Here is a 24,262-nt window from a genome sequence, read left to right as displayed (position 1 = left end):
TATATGGTGAAGCAACAGCCTTGCAGGAAGATAAATAGTTTAATAATAAAACATTCAACTTCATTAAAAAAAATTTTTTTAAGTTTGTCTAGATAAGAAATTGGTCTTTTTTCATCTGTTAGGAAATTGATGAAAAGTACTGGAATAACGACTAATAGATGGGGAATGTCAACAGACAAATGGAAACTATGAAAAAGAGCCAAACATATGTTCAATAACTGGAAAGTATAATTTATGAAATGAAAACACTCATTGGTTGGGCTTAACAGTTATTGGAGATAGCAGAAGAAAGGGCCAATGTGTTAACCTGGCCCTTTTCAGAAGTAGACACCAAGAAGGGATTAAACATGCAAGTGTTGTGTTACAGGAAGCACTTGGGAGAGAATATACGGAGGTTGCTGGAAAAAGCCAGAGAGCCATCAGACTGGGATGTAAGTCTGATTCCAAGTGAAGGAGAGAGGAAAGGAAGGTTTGCTGGATGGACTGTCTGTGCAGTCTATGGAAGGTTTGGAGAGGGCAATGGAGAATCCTTGAGCCAAGTCTGCCACCAGAAGAGTCTGTGTTTCCCTGGACAAGTTTGCCTTTGTTCCCTGCCACACTCATTTATGGCAAGTATACCCTTGATGCAAACGCATCGATAGTTTTCAGAACACAGTCTGGATGTATGTCTGTATTATCTTACCTTTAACAACATTGCTTTCCACAGATATACTTTCCTAGTTCACCACCAGTAAAACCTTCAGCAGTTGAGCTGCAGCCTTCTGCCAGAGACTTTCCTCGTTCCATCCTGTTGGCCTGCCAGGTAGTAGGCAAGACAGTCTCAAATCCTCATCTTTCCATCCTGCTTTCTCAGAACACTCCTGATTTTACCTGTGTTATTCCAGGTACTCCCTAAAAGCAGACATTAAGAATGCATTCAGGGAAATGCTTCTTACAGAAAATGGAAAAGGGACTGGGGGAGGCTGTGATAGCCATCATACCACAGTTCAAGTCTGACCTGGAGTGAAGGAGAGGAGGAAGGAACATTAGGTGTCATGTAGTCTAAGGAAAGTTCAGGAATGTCAACAAGGAGTCCTCAGGCCAACATGAGCCATCAGAGGGTTCCTTAGTGTTTGACCAGGACCATGAGAACTTGTGGCCTAAGCACAAACAGTCATGGATTTCACAATATAACAACTTGGGCCCTCACTCAATTATGTTTCTGGTAGCTGGTGGCCTGGAAGGCAATTCTCAATATCAGTATAGTCAGCAAACATGAAGAAAGACTATTAGGAATCATATATTGTGAGCATACCCGGGTGGCTTAGTCAGTTGAGCGTCTGACTCTTGATCTCAGCTCAGGTCATGATCTCATAGTTCAAGAGACCACTAATAGCTCAGAGCTTTCTTGGATTCTCTCTCTCCTTCTCTCTGCTCCTCCCCAGCTTGTGCACGCGCGCACACACACACACACACACACACACACACTCTCTCTCTCTCTCTCTCTCTCTCTCAACATAAATAAAATGAATTTTTAAAAATAAAAAAAGAAATTATACATTCTGAAAATGGAAGGGATATAAGATTATAAATAATGAACACAACAAATGAACATTAAAAATAATGAACAAATAATGGGACATTTTAAGTGATCTAACAGATGTGCAAATTGAGTCTCAGAATGAGAAGAGAAAGAGAATGGAACCAAAAAAAGAGCGAGAGAAAAAAATAGTTGAAATTTCCACAAATTTGTGGAAATAATTTACTTACCTACCAAAGAAGCTCAACACATTCCAGGCAAAATAGATACAAGAAAAGCACAACTAAGTATATCGCAGTCCAACAACCAAAAACTAAAATAAAGAGATATTGGAAGTATCCAGAGAAAAACATTTCGTACAGAGGAGCAATGATATATGATGGTATTTCATCATGGAAATGATATTTCATGAGAAACAATAGATTCCAGAAGACAATGGAAAAACATTTTTAAAGTACATCTGGAAAATTCTTGGACATGGCCAAATGATAAACCATAAAACAAGTCTCATGAAATTTCAAAAATATTGAAATTTTACAGAGTATGTTCCCTGGCCACAATGGAATTAGAATAGAAAGGAAAACATAAAACTGTGTTTATTTACAAATGATATGATGGTTTATACAGAAACATCAAAATGAATGTACAAAGAACTAGTAGGTTTAATATGTGAATTTTAAAGGTCATAAAATAGAAGTTTAATATACAAAAATCGGGGTGCCTGGATGGTTCAGTCAGTTAAATGTCTGGCTTCGGCTCAGGTCATGATTTCACAGTTTGTGAGTTCGAGCCCCATGTCGGGCTCTGTGCTGACAGCTCAGAGCCTGGAGCCTGCTTCAGATTCTGTGTCTCCCTCTCTCTCTACCCCTCCCCTACTCACACTCTGTTTCTCTCTCTCTGTCTCTCAAAAATGAATAAACATTAAAAAATTTTTTTAAATATATACAAAAATCAATCATAGTTCTGTTTACCGGCAAATAATCAGAAGATGAAATTTTAAAACACCATTTACAATAGCATCAAAAATAAACTGCTAAAGGGGCGCCTGGGTGGCTCAGTCGATTGAGGGTTCAACTTCAGCGCAGGTCCTGATCTCTAGGTTTGTGAGTTCAAACCCCACATGGGGCTCTCTGCTGTCAGTGCAGAGCCTACTTTGGATCCTCTGTTTCCCTCTCTCTCTGCCCCTCCCCCTGCTCTCTTCCCCATGTGCACATACTTTCTCTCAAAAATAAACATTAAAAAAAAAAAAAAACTACTGGGGCACCTGGGTGTCTTGGTTGAATGTCTGACTTTGGCTCAGGTCATGAACTCACAGTTAGTGAGTTTGAGCCCTGCATCAGGCTCTGTGCTGATAGCTCAGAGCCTGGAGCCTGCTTCGAGTTCTGTGTCTCCTTCTCTCTCTGACCCTCCCCTGCTTGTGCTCTCTCTCTCTCTCTCAAAAATAAATAAACATTAAAAAAAAATACTTAAAATTAAATTTACAAAAATTGTGTAAGACTTCTACAGTGACAAATACAAAATATTGATAAGAAATATTAAAGAAAATCTAAATAAATGGAAAGTTATATCATGATCATGGATTAGAAGATACAGTATAATTAGATTAATAGTCTTTCCAAAATGATCTTTATTTTTTTTTAATGTTTATTTTTGAGAGAGAGAGCTTGCACGTGCACAAGTGGGAGAGGGCAGAGAGCGAAGGAGATACAGAATCTGAAGCAGGCTCCTGCTGTCAGTGCAAAGCCCACGGTGGGGCTTGAACCCATGAACCGAACTCATGACCTGAGCCAAAGTCAGACACTCAACTGACTAAGCCATCCAGGCACCCCCCAAAGTGATCTTTAAGTTCAACACAATTCCAATAAAAATCCTAACAGACTTTTTTTTTTCTAGAAATAGACAAGCTGATTCTAAACATTTTCTGGAAGTAGAAAAAACCTAGAGTAACTGTCTTGAAGAAAGAACAAAACTGGAAGCCATAAGCCCCCTCATCATAGGACTGTTTGAAGCTGGAGTAATTAAGATGCTTTGGTAATGATGTAATGATTGATAAATAAAGGGAACTGAAACTGAAAGCTGACTGACAACATAGCGAGGAAGGTCATTTGATATGGAAAGTAAAGTCTTTTCAAGAACTGGTGCTGCACAAGTTCTCACTGCTTTGGCTTCCCCAAACCGCCATCTCTGTCTGTTCAGTTCAGTAAGACCTCTGGGATTTGTCTGCACGAAGCCTAGAAACTACTACAGGTAACCTGGGACAATCACAGGGTTCACCTGATTGTTTCCTCTCTCTCAGAGCTGACAGGACTGGGCTGCTAGTTGTCTAATGCTTGAAAGCAAGTATTAAATACATTTTGTCCAGTTTCTTGTTATGGGAGAAGGTGAATCCAGGCCCTGTTTCCACCATGACTGAAACAGAAGCTGATGTGCTTTTTTTTTTTTTTTTTTTTTTTTTTTTAGCAGTCTTCAAGCCTAGTGCTGGAGCTTGAACTCACCACTGTGAGATCCAGAGCTGCACTGAGATCAAGAGTCTGACACTTAACCAACTGAGCCACCCAGGTGCCCCTGATGTCACTTTTAAAAGAGCTTCTGTCTGCTCTGTGAAGATAATTTGTCATGGAGCAAAAATGGAAGAAAGGAAAGCAGAGTCCATTCAGGAAGTATTTGTAGGAGTCCAAGTGAGAAACGGCAGTGCTTAAATTAGTGCAGCAGCCATCAGAACGGACACCAGTCAGCTGCTCAGTGCATGTCAGAGTTAGAGCTGGCGGTACCTACTGATAGGTTGGATTTAGAGCAGCAAGAAGAGTATAGACGTGGACATTAAGAGTAATAGAAGTTTGGGGCCTGAAAATCTGCCTGGATGCCATTTACTGAGAGAAGACAGAGTATGAGAAGATTCAGGGGTTTTTTGATGGGGGTGGGAGGTAAGGAAGCAAAGAGTCTGAAGCCTCCTTTCTTTGTCTAGAAGTGTAAAAGATAAAATTCAGAAATTGATTTTTAAATTTTTTTTTAATGTTTAGTTTTGAGAGAGAGACAGAGACAGAGTGCTAGTGGGGGAGGGGCAGAGAGAGGAGACACAGAATCCCAAGCAGGATCCAGACTCTGAACTGTCAGCACAGAGCCCCACACAGGGCTCAAACCTACAAGCTGTGAGATCATGACCTGAGCCAAAGTTGGATGCTTAACCAACTGAGCCACCCAGGCACCCCAGGAATGGATTAAAAAAATTTTCTTTTCCTTGGGGATCCTGGCTGGCTCAATAGTGTTGCATGCAACTCTTCATCTGAGGGCCGTAGGTTCAAGCCCCATGTTGGGCATGGAGCCTACTTATAAATAAATAAATAAATAAATAAATAAATAATAAAATTCCACCCCCACTCATTCTCTCTCTCTCTCTCAAAAAAAAAATTTTTTTTTTTTAAGTGGGGGGACCTGGGTGGCTCAGTAGGTTAAGGGTCAGACTTCTGTTCTCACAGGTTCATGAGTTTCAGCCCCACATCCGGCTCTGTGCTGTCAGCACAGAGCCTGGTTGGGATCCTCTGTCCCCCTCTCTCTTTGCCCCTCCCACTCTTTCCTCTCTCTCTCTCTCTTTCTCTCTCTCAAAAAATAAACATTTAAAAAAATTAAAATATTTTTTCTTACATTTTTATGGCATATTATATGTCTCTCTTCTCTAGACCATGAGTTCTCTGAAGAGTCATTGTCTTATTATTCTGATGTCAGATACAATGCACACAGTAGTCCTTTAATGTGTGTGTTTTTGTATGAAACTGGGGGATTTGATCAACTTGATGTCAGGTGGAGAGCTGAGTGTTCTGGGTTACAGGAAGGCTAATACTGAATCCCCGGAAAAGATCTAGAATACTCTGTTATTCGTTCTTAGAAACCAACATAGCCCAGTAAGTATAAAAAATGTGTATGAAATCATAAATACAGTGTTTAAATAACCTTAGATGGAAATAATCAGAGAAGATGCCTTGTGATTTTGATATCATTTGTTTCCACAAAGAATAAAAATCCTTCTTTGAATTGAAAATACAGAGGTGAAATGGAGAATGGGCTCAAGTATGTGTCTAATAACATGCCAAAATATCTAAATACACTGCTTAAAAGCTAGTCTTTCTCAACTGAGTGCTATAGTTTATAACGTAACTCCTGCAGAGCTTTTCATGGTCCTAAATGGCTTTATTTTTATGATCGTTAGCTGCAGTGTTAAAAATGCCAAATCAACACTGCATTCTGTGGGAATGGATGGGAGGAGAAAGGTAACCCTAAATGGTAATAAAAGGCCCTGCTGCCTAAAACTTCAGTTGTATTTGAAATTTTCACTATCAGACTCACTATTTAGGGTAAAGTACTGCCTTAAAAAATAGCCATTAAAATTTGTTAAATGTCTTATTACATGAGTTAACACAGTAAATATTTTCTAGTATAGGGAGAATGTATACAGTGGTTACAAGCTGTTGTACTATAGACCTTCTCTGACTTACCAGCCTAGTGACCCTGGATAAGAGAGGTTTAACCTCTCTAGGCCTCAATTTATTAATCTATGAAATGGGACTAGTAATATCTACCACACTAGGTTGTCGTAAGGATTAAATCAATAATGAAGGTAAAATTCCTCTAAATCAGTTCTTGTACTTTTAGTTGGCTAAGAAAGAACAGAGCATAATGAAATAAGACCCTGGACAGGTTATATTTTAATGCGGTGGATGGGACTGGAGAAGGCCTTAAGCATAGGGAGTCACCATGGAAGAAAAGAAAGGGTCTTGGCTGAGAATGTTAGTGAACAGAAGGCATGATGGGGATTCTCAGAGGCATCGGGGACACTCCAGAAGGAGGGATAGGGCATCATCACCAATAGAAGATTGGAAGCTGGTGCAAAAAAACCCATGGTTACTTGACAATTTTACTTAGGACAGATCCAAGTAAATACCTAATCTTAACATAGGACAAAGAGTTCTTAAGTTTGGAAACAAGGGAAGAAATAATATACACAAATTAATTATGTTTGACCACAAAAAAAAAATCTTAACTTTTCTACTTTAAAAACATTTAAAGAATGTTTAAATGAATAGAAGCTTCATAAACAGAAATTGTTTTCAAAGATCCCACCAAAGGCCTTCCAGGTAAAGACAGGCATCTACCTTTTCTTACTCCTCTCACAACCCTACTAAAACAACAGTGAAGGGATTTGCATAAAGGCTTGCCCCCCCCCCCCAATGAAGAGGAAAGAGAAAGGAGGCAACAGAAGCAAGATTTTGAAGCTACAAAACAGATGGCTTAGCAAACCCTGCAAAATAGAATCGTAAGTCAGGAAAGCTGACATTCATCTCAATTTACACTGCAGGATCTCCATGGGTTCAGGTAGTGGCAGCCTCTGGCACCTCTGGAGGTAGGGAAGTGGAATAAGAAGAGCTAGAAAAAGGACAGTTGGTTGAGGGTCTACTAAGAAATTGGACCCCAGGTCTTCTGCCTACTCTGAAGCTGGGCCATCAGGGTGACCTTGTGAGACCATAAGGGTTTATTCTCAGGAGAGATTAGCACAGTTGACATCAGGCATAATTGCAAGTGGGGCATATAGTACTGAACACAGATCCCGAGACACCTTGGCCTCTTCTCCCAATCAGCAACTGGCAGCTTTGTTTTTATGAAAGGAGATCAGAAAAGTTTCCTTTAAGGAATTTGGCCAGCCCAATAAACCATATCTAAATATACTGACAGTAGTGGTCCCCAACTACCCCTTTGTGAATGTCCCCTTTCCCCTCCCCTCTTGGAGCCTATAAGCAGCTTTTTTTTAGTTCCCTACTCTTGAGGAAATGAAAACAACCAGACATCCGAAGGAAGTTTCCAGTATGAAGGACAGAAACCAAAGAAATAAACAGAAAAAAAGCAACTTGGAGGAAACAAACCACATGAGAGAAAAGAACACTTTTTAAAAGAAATGCTGCCATTAATATTTTGAGAGAGATAAGAAAAGGTATTGCCAATTAATCAAGAATAGGATACTATTTTGAAAGGATGCAGAGGTCCCTCAAAAGAAAAAGAAAATCTCTTGAAACTAAAAACATGATGGCAAAAATAAAAACTCCATAAAGGGGCTGAAAAAATTGGCACCTGAGTGGCTCAGTTGGTTAAGCGCCAGACTTTGGCTCAGGTCATGATCTTCAGGTTCGTGAGCTCAAGCCCATGTCGGGCTCTGTGCTGACTCAGAGCCTGGATTCTGTGTCTCCCTCTCGCTCAGTCCCTCCCCCACTCACCCCTGTCTCTCTTCCAAAAAATAAACATTAAAAAAAAAATTTTAAATGGTTGAATGAAAAAATTAAGAAAAGTTTCCAGTAAGCAAGGTAAAGGCAGATGAAAAATGGTAAAAGTAGACAGAAACATTGGGAGACCAGCTAGAAATTGTGAAATCCTAATAATAGGAATCCAGAAATAGAAGAAAATGTATAAGAATGTTCAAAATAAAAAATCAATAAAATTTCTCAGAACTGGAGCACATGAGTCTACAGATTAAAAGAGTCCATTGAGAGCACAGTACAATGGATAAAAATAGGTCCACACCAAGGCACATGTGATGGTTGATTTTATGTGTCAACTTGGCTAGGCTGCAGGATGCCCAAGAATGGAGTCCTTATTTTACACTCATGGTGTCCTAAACTTTGCAACTATTTTATTTTATTCTTGTGTAGTTATATTCTGGGACAAATGTGGTTTGTTTGTTTTTTTTCCAATTAAGATATTAGTGTTTGTATAGAAAAAAAAAAGTATATCTTTTAAAGAGGGTCATCAAATTGAAATTGAAGTATGGAAGCAATAAAATTATTATCATGCTTTCTCTTAAAAACAGCTGTTATCATATTTTTTAAAACCATGAGCCTGTTGACTGTCAAAATACATAGAGACCTTTGGCATTTATTGTATCAAGGAGGACTTACTCTACCATATGGTGCCTGAGCTGATGACATCGATTTATATAATCCTGAGAGCGTTCCTTGTACATGTGTTAACCATCAAGGTGAAGTGCTATGACTATCAAAGATAGCCAAATCAGGAGTCATAAGCAGCTGGAACCAGGAAAAGAATTGTGATACTTCGTTTTGCATACAAGCTTGTTTTTCTGCAATTACCTTTCTTACAAATAGGTTATGCTACCACTAGATGGCAGCACAGTGGTGTTCTGGTGATCTTTATATTACAAGTCAATGGGGTGCCTGGGTTGCTGTCTGTTGAGCGTTGCTCTGGGTTTTGGCTCAGGTAATGATCCCAGGGTGGACGCATTGACCTCCTCATGGGGCTCCACCTGAGCGTGGAGCCTGTTTAAAATACTCTTTCTCTCTCTCTCTCTGCCCCCTCCCGTGCTTGCACTCTCTCTAAAAAAATAAAAAATTAAAAAATTAAATTAAATTAAATTAAATTAAATTAAATTTAATTTAATTTAATTTAAATCAAAACTACTAGTCAAATCAGAACCAGGAAACTGGCTTGAGGACTCCCCATAAGCCTGACTGAAACTTAGAGTTGAGACTCACTCACATTGCCTACATTCATCCATCTGCACATCCATCCATACTTCCATTCAACAAATATTAAATGCTTTGAAAAAGAACTCTTAATAATGATGAAGTTGAATTTAAAACAATATTCCCAGAACCATATTTTAAAATAACTTAAGGAGACAGAGCTCCTGGGTGGCTCAGTAGATTAAGCCTCCGACTCTTGATTTCAGCTCAGGTTGTAATCTCATGGTTCGAAAGATTGAGCCCTGTGTCCGGCTCTGCGCTGACAGTGTGAAACCTGCTCGGGATTCTCTCTCTCCCTCTCTCTCTCTGCCCCTCCCCTACTCATACTCTGCCTCTCTCTCTCTCAAAAATAAATAAACATTAAAACAATTTTAAAAATAAAATAACTGAAGGAGACTAGACAGAAAAGAAACAGATTGAAGTACATTGTTCCTGCACGGTTGATATAGATGGCAAAGTCCAAAAGTAGGCACTGCATGTTTTTTGTTTTTTGTTTTGTGAAAACAATTTTCTTTTATGTACAGAAAATTCAACAGTGTACACTTAGCCCAGTTTGGTGGCCAGTTCTTTAGCCTTTGCTTTTCCAGCTTGGTAATGCCAGCAACCCACTTTGGACCCAGGATGTTGCCTCCCCAGTGATGGCGTATGTCATCATATCTGTCATTGTAATTGGTCCTGATAGCTTCCACCAGCTTAGCCAGAGTTCCTTTGTCTTCTGAGTTAATGTGTGTGAAGGTGACAGTAGTGCAGGTCTTCCTGGTCTTCCTGTGGACCACACACTCCAGGCTGGCCTTCCGCCTGATAATTCAGTAGGTAACCACCATCTAACAACACAGGGCATGCAGGAAGACAACCAGCTCAATGCGCTCCACATCATGTGCAGTCACTACCAGGTGAGCCTTCTTGTTTTCTACCAAGGTGGTGACATATAAACCCCAGCTCGAAGGACAGGAGACCTCTTAGTGGGGACACCCCTTTTGCCAGCAGCTTTCTTCTCAGCCTGAGCCAACAGTCTCTACTCCTCTTGCTTTGACCAGAGGTCTGTATTTGTGGACCAGTATAAGCAGCTGAATAATTGTTTGGCAGTGCAAAGCTGGGTGACCTGCTTAATTGCAGGAGGAACTTTCAGACGTTGATAGAGAACAGCCCTTTGCTGCTGCAGCAGGATGTAGGTGGGGGGGGGGGGCCGGCATTTGACAAAGCAGGTGATGGCATTTGACAAAGCAGGTGAGATCCCTTTTGGGCTCAATGTCCTATCTGATGCCAAAATTCTTGGCTCTTTTCGCCAACAACGGATTGACCACCTTCTCAGCCTCCTGCTTCTTCATGACAGCAGGGACTGGGGCCACCCACTTCCCCTTAGCCTTCTTTCCATTCGACATTTTGGATGGCTGGAGGGGAGAGTGGCTCTGAGTGTTTTTAAACACAAAGGAATCAAGCATTAGTTTTGACTCAATGAGGGAGCCTCAGGAGTCATTTCTTGAGATCAGAAATCCCAAATAATTCAAGGTCAAAACTTTGGAACGGGAATAACTAAATAGTCATCAGAGTCAGGAATAAGGTTGTGTTGATGAATTATGGCTGCTACTCCTTGTGGATCCAGGAAGTTTTTTTTTTTTTAATTTATTTATTTTTATTTATTTTTAATATATGAAATTTACTGTCAAATTGGTTTCCATACAACATCCAGTGCTCATCCCAAAAGGTGCCCTCCTCAATACCCATCACCCACCCTGCCCTCCCTCCCACCCCCCATCAACCCTCAGTTTGTTCTCAGTTTTTAACAGTCTCTTATGCTTTGGCTCTCTCCCACTCTAACCTCTTTTTTTTTTTCCTTCCCCTCCCCCATGGGTTTCTGTTAAGTTTCTCAGGATCCACATAAGAGTGAAACCATATGGTATCTGTCTTTCTCTGTATGGCTTATTTCACTTAGCATCACACTCTCCAGTTCCATCCATGTTGCTACAAAAGGCCATATTTCATTTTTTCTCATTGCCACGTAGTATTCCATTGTGTATATAAACCACAATTTCTTTATCCATTCATCAGTTGATGGACATTTAGGCTCTTTCCATAATTTGGCTATTGTTGAGAGTGCTGCTATAAACATTGGGGTACAAGTGCCCCTATGCATCAGTACTCCTGTATCCCTTGGATAAATTCCTAGCAGTGCTATTGCTGGGTCATAGGGTAGGTCTATTTTTAATTTTTTGAGGAACCTCCACACTGCTTTCCAGAGTGGCTGCACCAATTTGCATTCCCACCAACAGTGCAAGAGGGTTCCCGTTTCTCCACATCCTCTCCAGCATCTATAGTCTCCTGATTTGTTCATTTTGGCCACTCTGACTGGCGTGAGGTGGTATCTGAGTGTGGTTTTGATTTGTATTTCCCTGATGAGGAGCGACGTTGAACATCTTTTCATGTGTCTGTTGGCCATCCGGATGTCTTCTTTAGAGAAGTGTCTATTCATGTTTTCTGCCCATTTCTTCACTGGGTTATTTGTTTTTCGGGTGTGGAGTTTGATGAGCTCTTTATAGATTTTGGATACTAGCCCTTTGTCCGATGTGTCATTTGCAAATATCTTTTCCCATTCTGTTGGTTGCCTTTTAGTTTTGTTGGTTGTTTCCTTTGCTGTGCAGAAGCTTTTTATCTTCATAAGGTCCCAGTAATTCACTTTTGCTTTTAATTCCCTTGCCTTTGGGGATGTGCCGAGTAAGAGATTGCTACGGCTGAGGTCAGAGAGGTCTTTTCCTGCTTTCTCCTCTAGGGTTTTGATGGTTTCCTGTCTCACATTCAGGTCCTTTATCCATTTTGAGTTTATTTTTGTGAATGGTGTGAGAAAGTGGTCTAGTTTCAACCTTCTGCATGTTGCTGTCCAGTTCTCCCAGCACCATTTGTTAAAGAGACTGTCTTTTTTCCAGTGGATGTTCTTTCCTGCTTTGTCAAAGATGAGTTGGCCATACGTTTGTGGGTCTAGTTCTGGGGTTTCTATTCTATTCCATTGGTCTATGTGTCTGTTTTTATGCCAATACCATGCTGTCTTGATGATGACAGCTTTGTAGTAGAGACTAAAGTCTGGGATTGTGATGCCTCCTGCTTTGGTCTTCTTCTTCAAAATTACTTTGGCTATTCGGGGCCTTTTGTGGTTCCATATGAATTTTAGGATTGCTTATTCTAGCTTCGAGAAGAATGCTGGTGCAATTTTGATTGGGATTGCATTGAATGTGTAGATAGCTTTGGGTAGTATTGACATTTTGACAATATTTATTCTTCCAATCCATGAGCACGGAATGTCTTTCCATTTCTTTATATCTTCTTCAATTACCTGCATAAGCTTTCTATAGTTTTCAGCATACAGATCTTTTACATCTTTGGTTAGATTTATTCCTAGGTATTTTATGCTTCTTGGTGCAATTGTGAATGGGATCAGTTTCTTTATTTGTCTTTCTGTTGCTTCATTGTTAGTGTATAAGAATGCAACTGATTTCTGTACATTGATTTTGTATCCTGCAACTTTGCTGAATTCATGTATCAGTTCTAGCAGACTTTTGGTGGAGTCTATCGGATTTTCCATGTATAATATCATGTCATCTGCAAAAAGCGAAAGGTTGACTTCATCTTTGCCAATTTTGATGCCTTTGATTTCCTTTTGTTGTCTGATTGCTGATGCTAGAACTTCCAGCACTATATTAAACAACAGCGGTGAGAGTGGGCATCCCTGTCGTGTTCCTGATCTCAGGGAAAAAGCTCTCAGTTTTTCCCCGTTGAGGATGATGTTAGCTGTGGGCTTTTCATAAATGGCTTTTATGATCTTTAAGTATGTTCCTTGTATCCCGACTTTCTCAAGGGTTTTTATTAAGAAAGGGTGCTGGATTTTGTCAAAGGCCTTTTCTGCATCGATTGACAGGATCATATGGTTCTTCTCTTTTTTTTTTGTTAATGTGATGTATCACGTTGATCGATTTGCGAATGTTGAACCAGCCCTGCATCCCAGGAATGAATCCCACTTGATCATGGTGAATAATTCTTTTTATATGCTGTTGAATTCGATTTGCTAGTATCTTATTGAGAATTTTTGCATCCATATTCATCAGAGATATTGGCCTGTAGTTCTCTTTTTTTACTGGGTCTCTGTCTGGTTTAGGAATCAAAGTAATACTGGCTTCATAGAATGAGTCTGGAAGTTTTCCTTCTCTTTCTATTTCTTGAAATAGCTTGAGAAGGATAGGTATTATCTCTGCTTTAAACGTCTGGTAGAACTCCCCTGGGAAGCCATCTGGTCCTGGACTCTTATTTGTTGGGAGATTTTTGATAACCGATTCAATTTCTTCGCTGGTTATGGGTCTGTTCAAGCTTTCTATTTCCTCCTGATTGAGTTTTGGAAGAGTGTGGGTGTTTAGGAATTTGTCCATTTCTTCCAGGTTGTCCAATTTGTTGGCATATAATTTTTCATAGTATTCCCTGATAATTGTTTGTATCTCTGAGGGATTGGTTGTAATAATTCCATTTTCATTCATGATTTTATCTATTTGGGTCATCTCCCTTTTCTTTTTGAGAAGCCTGGCTAGAGGTTTGTCAATTTTGTTTATTTTTTCAAAAAACCAACTCTTGGTGTCGTTGATCTGCTCTACAGTTTTTTTAGATTCTATATTGTTTATTTCTGCTCTGATCTTTATTATTTCTCTTCTTCTGCTGGGTTTAGGCTGCCTTTGCTGTTCTGCTTCTATTTCCTTTAGGTGTGCTGTTAGATTTTGTATTTGGGATTTTTCTTGTTTCTTGAGATAGGCCTGGATTGCAATGTATTTTCCTCTCAGGACTGCCTTTGCTGCGTCCCAAAGCATTTGGATTGTTGTATTTTCATTTTCGTTTGTTTCCATATATTTTTTAATTTCTTCTCTAATTGCCTGGTTGACCCACTCATTCGTTAGTAGGGTGTTCTTTAACCTCCATGCTTTTGGAGGTTTTCCAGACTTTTTCCTGTGGTTGATTTCAAGCTGCATAGCATTGTGGTCTGAAAGGATGCATGGTATAATTTCAATTCTTGTAAACTTATGAAGGGCTGTTTTGTGACCCAGTATATGATCTATCTTGGAGAATGTTCCATGTGCACTCGAGAAGAAAGTATATTCTGTTGCTTTGGGATGCAGAGTTCTAAATATGTCTGTCAAGTCCATCTGATCCAATGTATCATTCAGGGCCCTTGTTTCTTTATTGACTGTGTGTCTAGATGATCTATCCATTTCTGTAAGTGGGGTGTTAAAGTCCCCTGCAATGACCACATTCTTATCAATAAGGTTGCTTATGTTTATGAGTAATTGTTTTATATATCTGGGGGCTCTGGTATTTGGCACATAGACATTTATAATTGTTAGCTCTTCCTGATGGATAGACCCTGTAATTATTATATAATGCCCTTCTTCATCTCTTGTTACAGCCTTTAATTTAAAGTCTAGTTTGTCTGATACAAGTATGGCTACTCCAGCTTTCTTTTGGCTTCCAGTAGCATGATAAATAGTTCTCCATCCCCTCACTCTCAATCTAAAGGTGTCCTCAGATCTAAAATGAGTCTCTTGTAGACAGCAAATAGTTGGGTCTTGTTTTTTTATCCATTCTGATACCCTATGTCTTTTGGTTGGCGCATTTAATCCATTTACATTCAGTGTTATTATAGAAAGATACGGGTTTAGAGTCATTGTGATGTCTGTATGTTTTATGCTTGTAGTGATGTCTCTGGTACTTTGTCTCACAGGATCCCCCTTAGGATCTCTTGTAGGGCTGGTTTCGTGGTGACAAATTCCTTCAGTTTTTGTTTGTTTGGGAAGACCTTTATCTCTCCTTCTATTCTAAATGACAGACTTGCTGGATAAAGGATTCTCGGCTGCATATTTTTTCTGTTTAGCACACTGAAGATATTGTGCCAAGCCTTTCTGGCCTGCCAAGTTTCAAAGGAGAGATCAGTCACGAGTCTTATAGGTCTCCCTTTATATGTGAGGGCACGTTTATCCCTTGCTGCTTTCAGAATTTTCTCTTTATCCTTGTATTTTGCCAGTTTCACTATGATATGTCGTGCAGAAGATCGATTCAAGTTACGTCTGAAGGGAGTTCTCTGTGCCTCTTGGATTTCAATGCCTTTTTCCTTCCCCAGTTCAGGGAAGTTCTCAGCTATAATTTCTTCAAGTATCCCTTCAGCACCTTTCCCTCTCTCTTCCTCCTCTGGGATACCAATTATGCGTATATTATTTCTTTTTAGTGTATCACTTAGTTCTCTAATTTTCCCCTCATACTCCTGGATTTTTTTATCTCTCTTTCTTTCAGCTTCCTCTTTCTCCATAACTTTATCTTCTAGTTCACCTATTCTCTCCTCTGCCTCTTCAAGCCGAGCCGTCGTGGTTTCCATTTTGTTTTGCATTTCGTTTAAAGCGTTTTTCAGCTCCTCGTGACTGTTCCTTAGTCCCTTGATCTCTGTGGCAAGAGATTCTCTGCTGTCCTGTATACTGTTTTCAAGCCCAGCGATTAATTTTATGACTATTATTCTAAATTCACTTTCTGTTATATTATTTAAATCCTTTTTGATCAGTTCATTAGCTGTTGTTATTTCCTGGAGATTCTTCTGAGGGGAATTCTTCCGTTTGGTCATTTTGGATAGTCCCTGGAGTGGTGAGGACCTGCAGGACACTTCCCCCGTGCTGTGGTGTATAACTGGAGTTGGTGGGCGGGGCCGCAGTCCGACCTGATGTCTGCCCCCAGCCCACCGCTGGGGCCACAGTCAGACTGATGTGTGCCTTCTCTTCCCCTCTCCTAGGGGCGGGATTCACTGTGGGGTGGCGTGGCCTGTCTGGGCTACTTGCACACTGCCAGGCTTGTGGTGCTGGGGATCTGGCGTATTAGCTGGGGTGGGTAGGCAAGGTGCACGTGGGCAGGAGGGGCAGGCTTAGCTCGCTTCTCCTTAGGTGATCCACTTCAGGAGGGGCCCTGTGGCAGCGGGAGGGAGTCAGATCCGATGCCGGAGGTTTGGCTCCGCAGAAGCACAGAGTTGGGTGTTTGCGCGGAGTGAGCAAGTTCCCTGGCAGGAACTGGTTCTTTTTGGGATTTTGTCTGGGGGATGGGCGGGGGAGATGGCGCTGGCGAGCGCCTTTGTTCCCCGCCAAGCTGAGCTCTGCCGTCCGGGGGCTCAGCAGCTCTCCCTCCCTTTGTCCTCCAGCCTTCCCGCTTTCCGAGCAGAGCTGTTAACTTATGACCTCCCAGACGCTAAGTCGCGCTTGCTGTCGGAACACAGTCCGTCCGGCCCCTCCGCTTTTGCCAGCCAGACTCGGGGGCTCTGCTTGGCCGGGGAGCCGCCCCTCTGCTCTGGCTCCCTCCCGCCAGTCCGTGGAACGCGCACCGCCTCGCCGCCCTTCCTACCCTCTTCCGTGGGCCTCTCGTCTGCGCCTGGCTCCGGAGACTCCGTTCTGCTAATCCTCTGGCAGTTTTCTGGGTTCTTTAGGCAGATGTAGGTGGAATCTAAGTGATCAGCAGGACGCGCGGTGAGCCCAGCGTCCTCCTACGCCGCCATCTTCCGGAACCCTCGGATCCAGGAAGTTTTATAGAGCTGTCACACAAACAGCTGCTGACAGAGGCCATTTGATACTCAGCATATTGATTTTTAACTGCTATTATTTTCCTTCCACACTATTACTTTGCTTACACATTTGCCTCTTGTGTACTTTCTTCCTGCTCTATTGTTCCTAGCCTAAATTTCATCTACATTTGCTAAGAGTTTTACCTTTGCTAAGAGATCTTGGTATGACTCCTCCGATAGTAAGGAGACAAGTGGGTTAGTCTTACAATCCAACTTCTTTAATTCAAACTGCCTTTTCAAACACATCCTAAAGGGCAAAATTTGGCATCCTCTAATGGTCAAAAGTGTAACTTTATTCTTCCTGTATATAAAGAGAATAACATAGAGAATAGCTTTGTCCCCTAAAGTAATGGCTTTTAAACCTTTTGGAATTTGACCTTCGATCAGAAATGCGTTTTACTTCACAGCTATGCCAACCCTGGGACTGTTTGCTCTCAAATCCATTCCTTGCTCTTCCTCTGCCAAGTTTTAAGGATGCTGATCCCAAGAGGCTGTATTTCCACGGCTCCCAAGTTACATTAACTGATTTCTGGGTGGGTGCCACTCGTGTGCAGTCCTGCCCTGACACTGGAGGGTGGGAGGAATGGGAAAGCCAGGATGATTCTCCTCATCTTTCTCTGCCTGCAGTGCATCTTTGACAGTGACTAGCTCTTCTCTGTGGCTCCAGCTCCAGCCAAAAATGTCCCCCTGTGATTTAAGCTTCTCCAGGATGACCCCAACTCTGGGACCCAGCAACACTGCTACTTCCCTTTATCCCTCCAGTCGAAAGGTATGTGGTTTCTGCCATTGCTGATCTCTGGGTTGTCTTATCTTCCCTTATTTGGCTTCTCTACCTATTCATCATTTGTGAAACAAGTTTCCTGTGTTAAATTCCCTCTGTTAAAAATACTCTGACCATGGGGGTACCTGGGTGGCTCAGTGGGTTAAGCGTCCACGTCTAACTCTTAATTTTGGCTCAGGTCATGATCTCGTGTTTCATGAGTTCAAGCCCCACTAGGGCTCTGAGCTTGACAGTGTGGAGCCTTTTTGGGATTCTTTCTTTCTCCCTCTTTCTCTGCTGCTGCCATCCTCTCTTTCTCAAAATAAATAAACTTAAAAAGAGAACACTCTGACCATGATATCTTTTTCCTGATATTTAATTATATCACATACAGGGGAACCGCCACCTTCCAGTAATTCGCCAAAATGACCAACACAAAGGGAAAGAGGAGAGCTACTCGCTATATGTTCTCTAGGCCTTTTAGAAAACATGGAGTTGTTCCTTTGGCAACATACATGCAAGTCTACAAGAAAGGTGATATTGTGGACATCAAGGGAATGGGCACTGTTCAAAAAGGAATGCCCCACAAATGTTACCATGGCAAAACTGGAAGAGTCTACAATGTTACCCAACATGCTGTTGGCATTGTTGTAAACAAACAAGTTAAGGGCAAGATTCTTGCTAAGAGAATTAATGTACGTATTGAGCACATTAAGCATTCAAAGAGCCGAGACAGCTTCCTGAAGCGTGTGAAGGAAAATGATCAGAAAAAGAAGGAAGCCAAGGAGAAAGGTACTTGGGTTCAACTGAAGCGCCAGCCTGCCCCACCCAGAGAAGCACACTTTGTGAGAACCAATGGAAAGGAGCCTGAGCTGTTGGAACCCATTCCCTATGAATTAATGGCATGATAAGTGTAAAAAAATAAAAGAAGTCAAGACTGTAAAAATAAAATAAATAATAATAATTATATCACATACATATATGGGGAACAGAAGCAAATGCTTCATTAACAATATTCCTTTTACTGTTTACAGACTCTGATATTCCTATTTTGTTCTATTGCACCTTTTAAAATGCCAATCACAACCTGTTAAATTGAGTTCATAACTCACTGATGGGTTGTATCTCACTAATGGAGATTTGGAAAACAGTGTCTTAGAGACCATATTTATTCATTTTTACTTTTTAGAAAGCAGATTCACAGTAAACTTACCCTTTTAGGTGCACATAAGAATTTTGAAAATTATATATAGAATATTTTAATCACCTCCAAAAGTTCCCTTGTTCTTTTTTTTTTTTTTTTAATTTTTTTTTAACGTTTATTTATTTTTGAGACAGAGAGAGAGCATGAACGGGGCAGGGTCAGAGAGAGGGAAACACAGAATCCGAAACAGGCTCCAGGCTCCGAGCTGTCAGCACAGAGCCCGACACGGGGCTTGAACTCACGGACCGTGAGATCATGACCTGAGCCGAAGTCGGCCGCTCAACCGACTGAGCCACCCAGGCGCCCCTCCCTTGTTCTTTTTTGTAGTTAACCCCTCTCTCCATCCCTAGGCCCTAGTAACCACCAATGTATTTTTTTGTCCTTGTATTTTTATCTTCTCCAGAATGTCATATAAGTAAAATCATATACTATAAGGTCTCCTGAATGTTTTTTTTCACTCAGCACAATGCTTTTTAGATTCATTTGTATTTACTCAAAGGATACAAAAATACAGATTTGAAGGGGTACATCACCCTGATGTTTATAGCAGCATTATCAACAATAGCCAAACTATGGAAAGAGCCCAGATGTCCATCAGCTGATAAATGGATAAAGAAGATGTGGTATATATATACAATGGAATATTACTCAGCCATCAAAGAGAATGAAATCTTGCCATTTGCAATGATATGAATGGAGCTAGAAGGTATTATGCTAAGCAAAATCAGTCAGAGAAAGACAAATACCATATGATTTCACTCATATGTGGAATTTAAAAAACAAAACAGATGAACATATGGAATGGGGGAAAAGGGAGAGGGAAGCAAACCAAAGAGACTCTTAACTATGGAGAACAAACTGAGGGTTGGTGGAGGGAAGTGTGTGAGGGATGGACTAAATGAGTAATGGGTATTGAGGGGGGCACTTGTTGGGATGAGCACTGAGTATTATATGTAGGTGATGAATCACTAAATTCTATACCTGAAACCAATTTTACCATGTATGTTAGCTAGAATTTAAATAAAAACTTGGAAAGAAAATGAAGAGATTCATGTGTGTTTTTGCATGTATAAGTAGTTGATTCTTTTTATCGCTGAATGATATTCTATTATCACATTAAATCTTAGAGACGTCTTTTTTTAGCCTAAAATGCACATTTTACTTCTGCTATTTGTTTTGCAACGTTAGTCTGAACCCATGTAAAACCTTTGTGGATATCTTAACCGCTGGATGGAGGCATGGGGATGGGAAGTCATCACAGAACAGCCTCAACAATTTTCGTGTTCAAAGGCAAGAGACTAATAGCCTGAGATCCGGAATCTTAGTCTGTTGGTTAAATTCTTCATTTAACTTTTGCTACCTCCCTATCTCAAGCAAATTACTTAACCTCTCTTAAATTGTAGTTTCCTTGTCTGTAAAATAAGATGGTAGGAATGGTATATGTTTCACCAAATTTTTATGGAGATAAAGTAAAATGAGATAAAGTGTGTAAAACACTTAGTGCACTGATTGGGCACAGTAAGTACAAGTAAATTAGTGTATGTCATAGGAAAGATGGCTATAATTTAGCCAGTCTAAAAAGTCAAGAAGAACAATTTTTTTCAAGAACAGTTCACTTCCTTTAACACCTTATCACTCACTTCCAAGTATCTGGGAGTAGTGTCATTGCCAACCAACGAGGAAAGGAGTCCATGAGGTCAGGAGGAAATGTCTGTGAAACCAAATTCAGGGACTACCCATTGACTCTGCCACCTAACATCATTAAGTTAGTTGGTCACTGGACTTGAAATCAACAGACATGAAGTGGGAGTGGGGAGTCTGCATCTCTTCTATAATTTCTTCAATTCATATTACATTGGACCTCCAATGCATATCTTAAAAAGATGCAGACAGCATGGTACAATGGGAAGAATCCTAGATTTAAAGCCAGAATACTTTGGTAAGGTTGGATTTACCACTTTGTACTGATGTGATCTTGAACAAGTCACTTAGCATTTCTGTATCCTGGTTTATTCATCTGTAAATGGGTATATAATGTGATTATGCCCCATAAATCTTCCTAAATCAACTGTCACTTGTAATGATTTCAAAATTAACATTTTGTTATTATATAAAAATATATTTGATCATTCAAATGTGGCCATTCAGATTTGGATTATATGAACTCCATGATATGATGAGCATGAAGATTATTTCTGTGAAAGGATTTGTTATTGCTTGGAAATAAAGACTGATTGAGTTTATAAAACACTGTTCCACCTGACTCCTGAATGTCAGTGCTTAATACTCACCAGGCATGCACATTCTAACAGCCTTTGTGTTCATATAATGGACCAGTAAATTCTATTTGCTGCTGAGGATTCAGTCATATCCTACAAACAAAGATAGATTGTTTTGAATTAGTGTCTGCTGGGAAAAGATGTTCAATTGTTAAATTACTTTAGCTATGTGTGAGTTTTAATCACCTGGAGTATATTACTACTTTACAAATTGTATTTCTCTGTAGAATGAAATCTTTATGAATTAGATAAACTATTAATATAGTTCTATATATTTAAATCACACTTGCAGCATATATTGTCATTTTTAAAAAACACATTTTGGGACTTTCAGAAAGCCATTAAAATGTCACTATCCTAAAAAAGCAAAAAAGTACAACAACCAAGGCTTAAGTGTTTTCCACTAAATTTGTTAAGGGACATAAATCTATGTGTAACATCCATCCATCTTTTCTATTATAGACTATCTATTATATACTTGGATCGTGTTGCCTGAGCTATGCAAAGATGAATGAGTGAGAAAGTCATCTTTTCTCATCTTTTTTCATCTATTGAAAAAAGGACACAAATGAGTTATAATACAATACAAGGGGTACTGTAATTGAGATATTAATTCATCAGTAAACACTTTTTAATAAATTTAGTGTCAGCATGTGCCAGACCCTAAACTAGCTGTTAAGTACAAGGGTCACCTGAGTGGCTCCGTGGGTTAAGTGTCCAACTCTTGATTTCAGCTCAGTTCAGGATCTCGTTGTCATGAGATCAAGCCCTGCATTGGGCTCTGTGCTGAGAGCATGGAGCCTACTTGGAATTCTCTTTCTCTCCCTCTATCTCTGCCTCTTCCCCCACTCACATGCACATGTGCGCACCCATGCACACACTCTCTCTTTCTCTCTCAAAATAAGTAAACGTTTTTTAAAAATATTAAGAGTTAAGACTATGAGAGCTTATAGTGTGATAGAGGAGACCCACAAATACAGAAGAAATTATGAAAGAGTACCTAACCTGACTTTGTGGAATAATGTAGGAAAATCTTCTCATAGGTAAAATTTAAACAGAGTACAGAAAAACTAATAGGAGGTAAGAGGAAGAAGAGGGCTAAGTACATTGTGGTCAGAAAAGCAACTTTTGCAAAGGTACAAAGATGAGGAAAACTGCAAATCATTTAGTATGTCTGGATCCTGGGATACATATTAGAAAGTGGGAAGAGATGCAGGCCGGGCGAATAGGGGCCAGGTAACGAGGGACTGTGTATGCTATGCTATCCAAACCATTTTTTGTGGCTGTTGTTGTCCCACTTTTTGTTGGCCTCTTGGGTATCTTGATGAGATTTTTATTGTCTTTTGAACTGTTATTTCTTTATTGATAAAGTGTTGTTTCTCTTTCTGCTTGTGTTTTTTTTTTCTTTCTTTGTCTATAGTCTTCAGATATTTGACTATGATATATCTTGGTGTAGATTTCTTTGGGTTTATCTCATATGGATTTTACTCAGCTTCTTGAATCTGTAGGTTTATATCTTACCCAGTTTGAGAAGTTTTCAGCCATAACTTCTTTGAGTACTTTTTCAGCTCCACCCTTTCTCCTCCTCTTCAGAGGCTCTAACAGGAACTTTAGATCTTTTGTTGTCCCACAGGTCCCTGAGGCTGCTTTCAATTAAAAAAAAATTATTTTTAATAGATTTTAGTTTTTAGGGCAGCAAAACCATCGAAGGTGTTCCTGCAGAGAATATGTATGTGTGCACGCACACACACGCACATGCCTACACACACACACACGTATTCATACACATATATGTGTATATATGTTTTATTGAGATATAATTCACATATCATATGATTTTTAGTATATTCACTGAGTTGTGCTCCCACCATAATAATCAGTTTTAGGAGATTTCACCACTTCAAAAAGAAACTGTACTCAGTTGTAGGCAACCACCAGTCATTCCGTGCCTATAGATTTGCCTATTCTGGACGTTTCATATAAATGGAATCACGCAAGATGTAGGCATCTGTGACTGTATTCATTCATTTAGTTTAATGTTGTCAAAGTTTATCCATATTATAGCATGTATGAGTATTCGTTGCTTTTTATTGTGAGTAACATTCCATTTGTTTTAGTTTTCTATCGCTATAACAATTTAATGCAAACTTAGTGACTTAAAATAATGCAAATTTATTACCTTACAGTTCTATAGGTCAGAAGTCTAATATTAGTGCTGCTGGGCTAAAATCAAGGTGTTGTCAGGGAAGCACTTCTTTCTGGAAGCTCTAGTGGAGAATCTATTTCTGTACCTTTTTCAACCTCTAGTGGTTGCCCACATTTCTTGCCTGATGGTCCCCTTCCTCCATCTTCAAAACCAACAACAACAGGCTAAGTCCTCTCACGTTACATAACTCCAATGTTCTGCCTTCCTCTTCCACCATTAGGAACACTTGTGATTACATTGGGGCCCCATGAATAATCCAGAACAACCTCCCTATTTTAAGGTCAGCTGATTAGAGAACTTTACCTGCTACTTTAATTCTCCTTTGCCTTGTAATATAACATATTCACAGATTCTGGGGTTTTAGATGTAGATATACAGTGGTTTGCCTACCACCTATAACAAGTACATAGTTTATTTATCTGTTCATCATTTGATGGATATTTGGGTTGTGTCCACTTTGGGGCTATTATGAATAATGCTGCTATGAACACTTCTGTATAAGGTTTTGAATGGATATATGTTTTCATTTCTCTTAGGTAAATACCTAAAAGTAGAACTGCAGGGTTGTAATATTTACTTTTTAGGAAGATCATTCTAGTTCAGAGTAGAGAATGGTTAGGGGTGATATATACTGTGTGTTATGTGAATATGAAGGAGGAACAAGGAACACTTGTTGGTGAAGGCCTCAGAGAGGAAACATTTGAGGTGGATCTTGTAAAGTTATATTATCATTTATTGGCTTTCTTTTAATTATGAAGGTAACAAATTCATTGTAGAGATTTTTTTTCAGTGTAGAAAAGTCTCTAAAAAAGTTTAAAATCGGTGAGGGTACATGGGTGGCTCAGTCAGTTGAGCGGCCAACTTTGGCTCAGGTCATGATCTCACAGTTTGTGAGTTCAAGCCTCACAATGGGCTCTGTGCTGACAGCTCGGAGCCTGGAGCCTGCTTTGAATTCTGTGTCTCCTTCTCTCTCTCTGCTCCTCCCCCACTCACACTGTCTCTCTCCCTCAAAAATAAACATTTAAAAATTTTTAAAAAAAATTTAAATCCCTTACTATCCCACCACCAATGAAAACTACTGTTAAAATTCTGCAGTACTTTCTTTGTGTGTATGTGTATGAATTGAGTTCATATTGTATGCATAGTTTTGTTG

At 40.0% G+C, this 24,262-nt stretch overlaps 1 protein-coding gene and 1 long non-coding RNA gene across 2 annotated transcripts; one reads left to right on the top strand and one right to left on the bottom strand.

The window, feature by feature from the left end:
* Positions 1-688: 688 nt before the first annotated feature.
* LOC107179028 lies at positions 689-22,543 on the bottom strand. Its single transcript, XR_001509559.2, has 3 exons — positions 22,425-22,543; positions 20,916-20,996; positions 689-891 (listed from the first exon to the last, which is right to left on the bottom strand). It is a non-coding gene; the product is annotated as an uncharacterized LOC107179028 (long non-coding RNA).
* Positions 17,826-18,328, top strand: LOC102964000 (60S ribosomal protein L21-like). Its single transcript, XM_042962897.1, has one exon. It carries the CDS (start codon positions 17,846-17,848, stop codon positions 18,326-18,328), a length of 483 nt encoding a protein of 160 aa, XP_042818831.1. The 5' UTR covers positions 17,826-17,845.
* Positions 22,544-24,262: the final 1,719 nt, after the last annotated feature.

Source organism: Panthera tigris, chromosome D3, assembly GCF_018350195.1.
Source record: "Panthera tigris isolate Pti1 chromosome D3, P.tigris_Pti1_mat1.1, whole genome shotgun sequence".
Classification (NCBI taxonomy): domain Eukaryota; kingdom Metazoa; phylum Chordata; class Mammalia; order Carnivora; family Felidae; genus Panthera; species Panthera tigris.
This window is presented reverse-complemented; position numbering and strand designations above follow the sequence as displayed.

Coding starts and splice junctions, on each gene's coding strand:
- LOC102964000 (XM_042962897.1), top strand. CDS start 17,846: ATGACCAACACAAAGGGAAAGAGGAGAGCTACTCGCTATATGTTCTCT.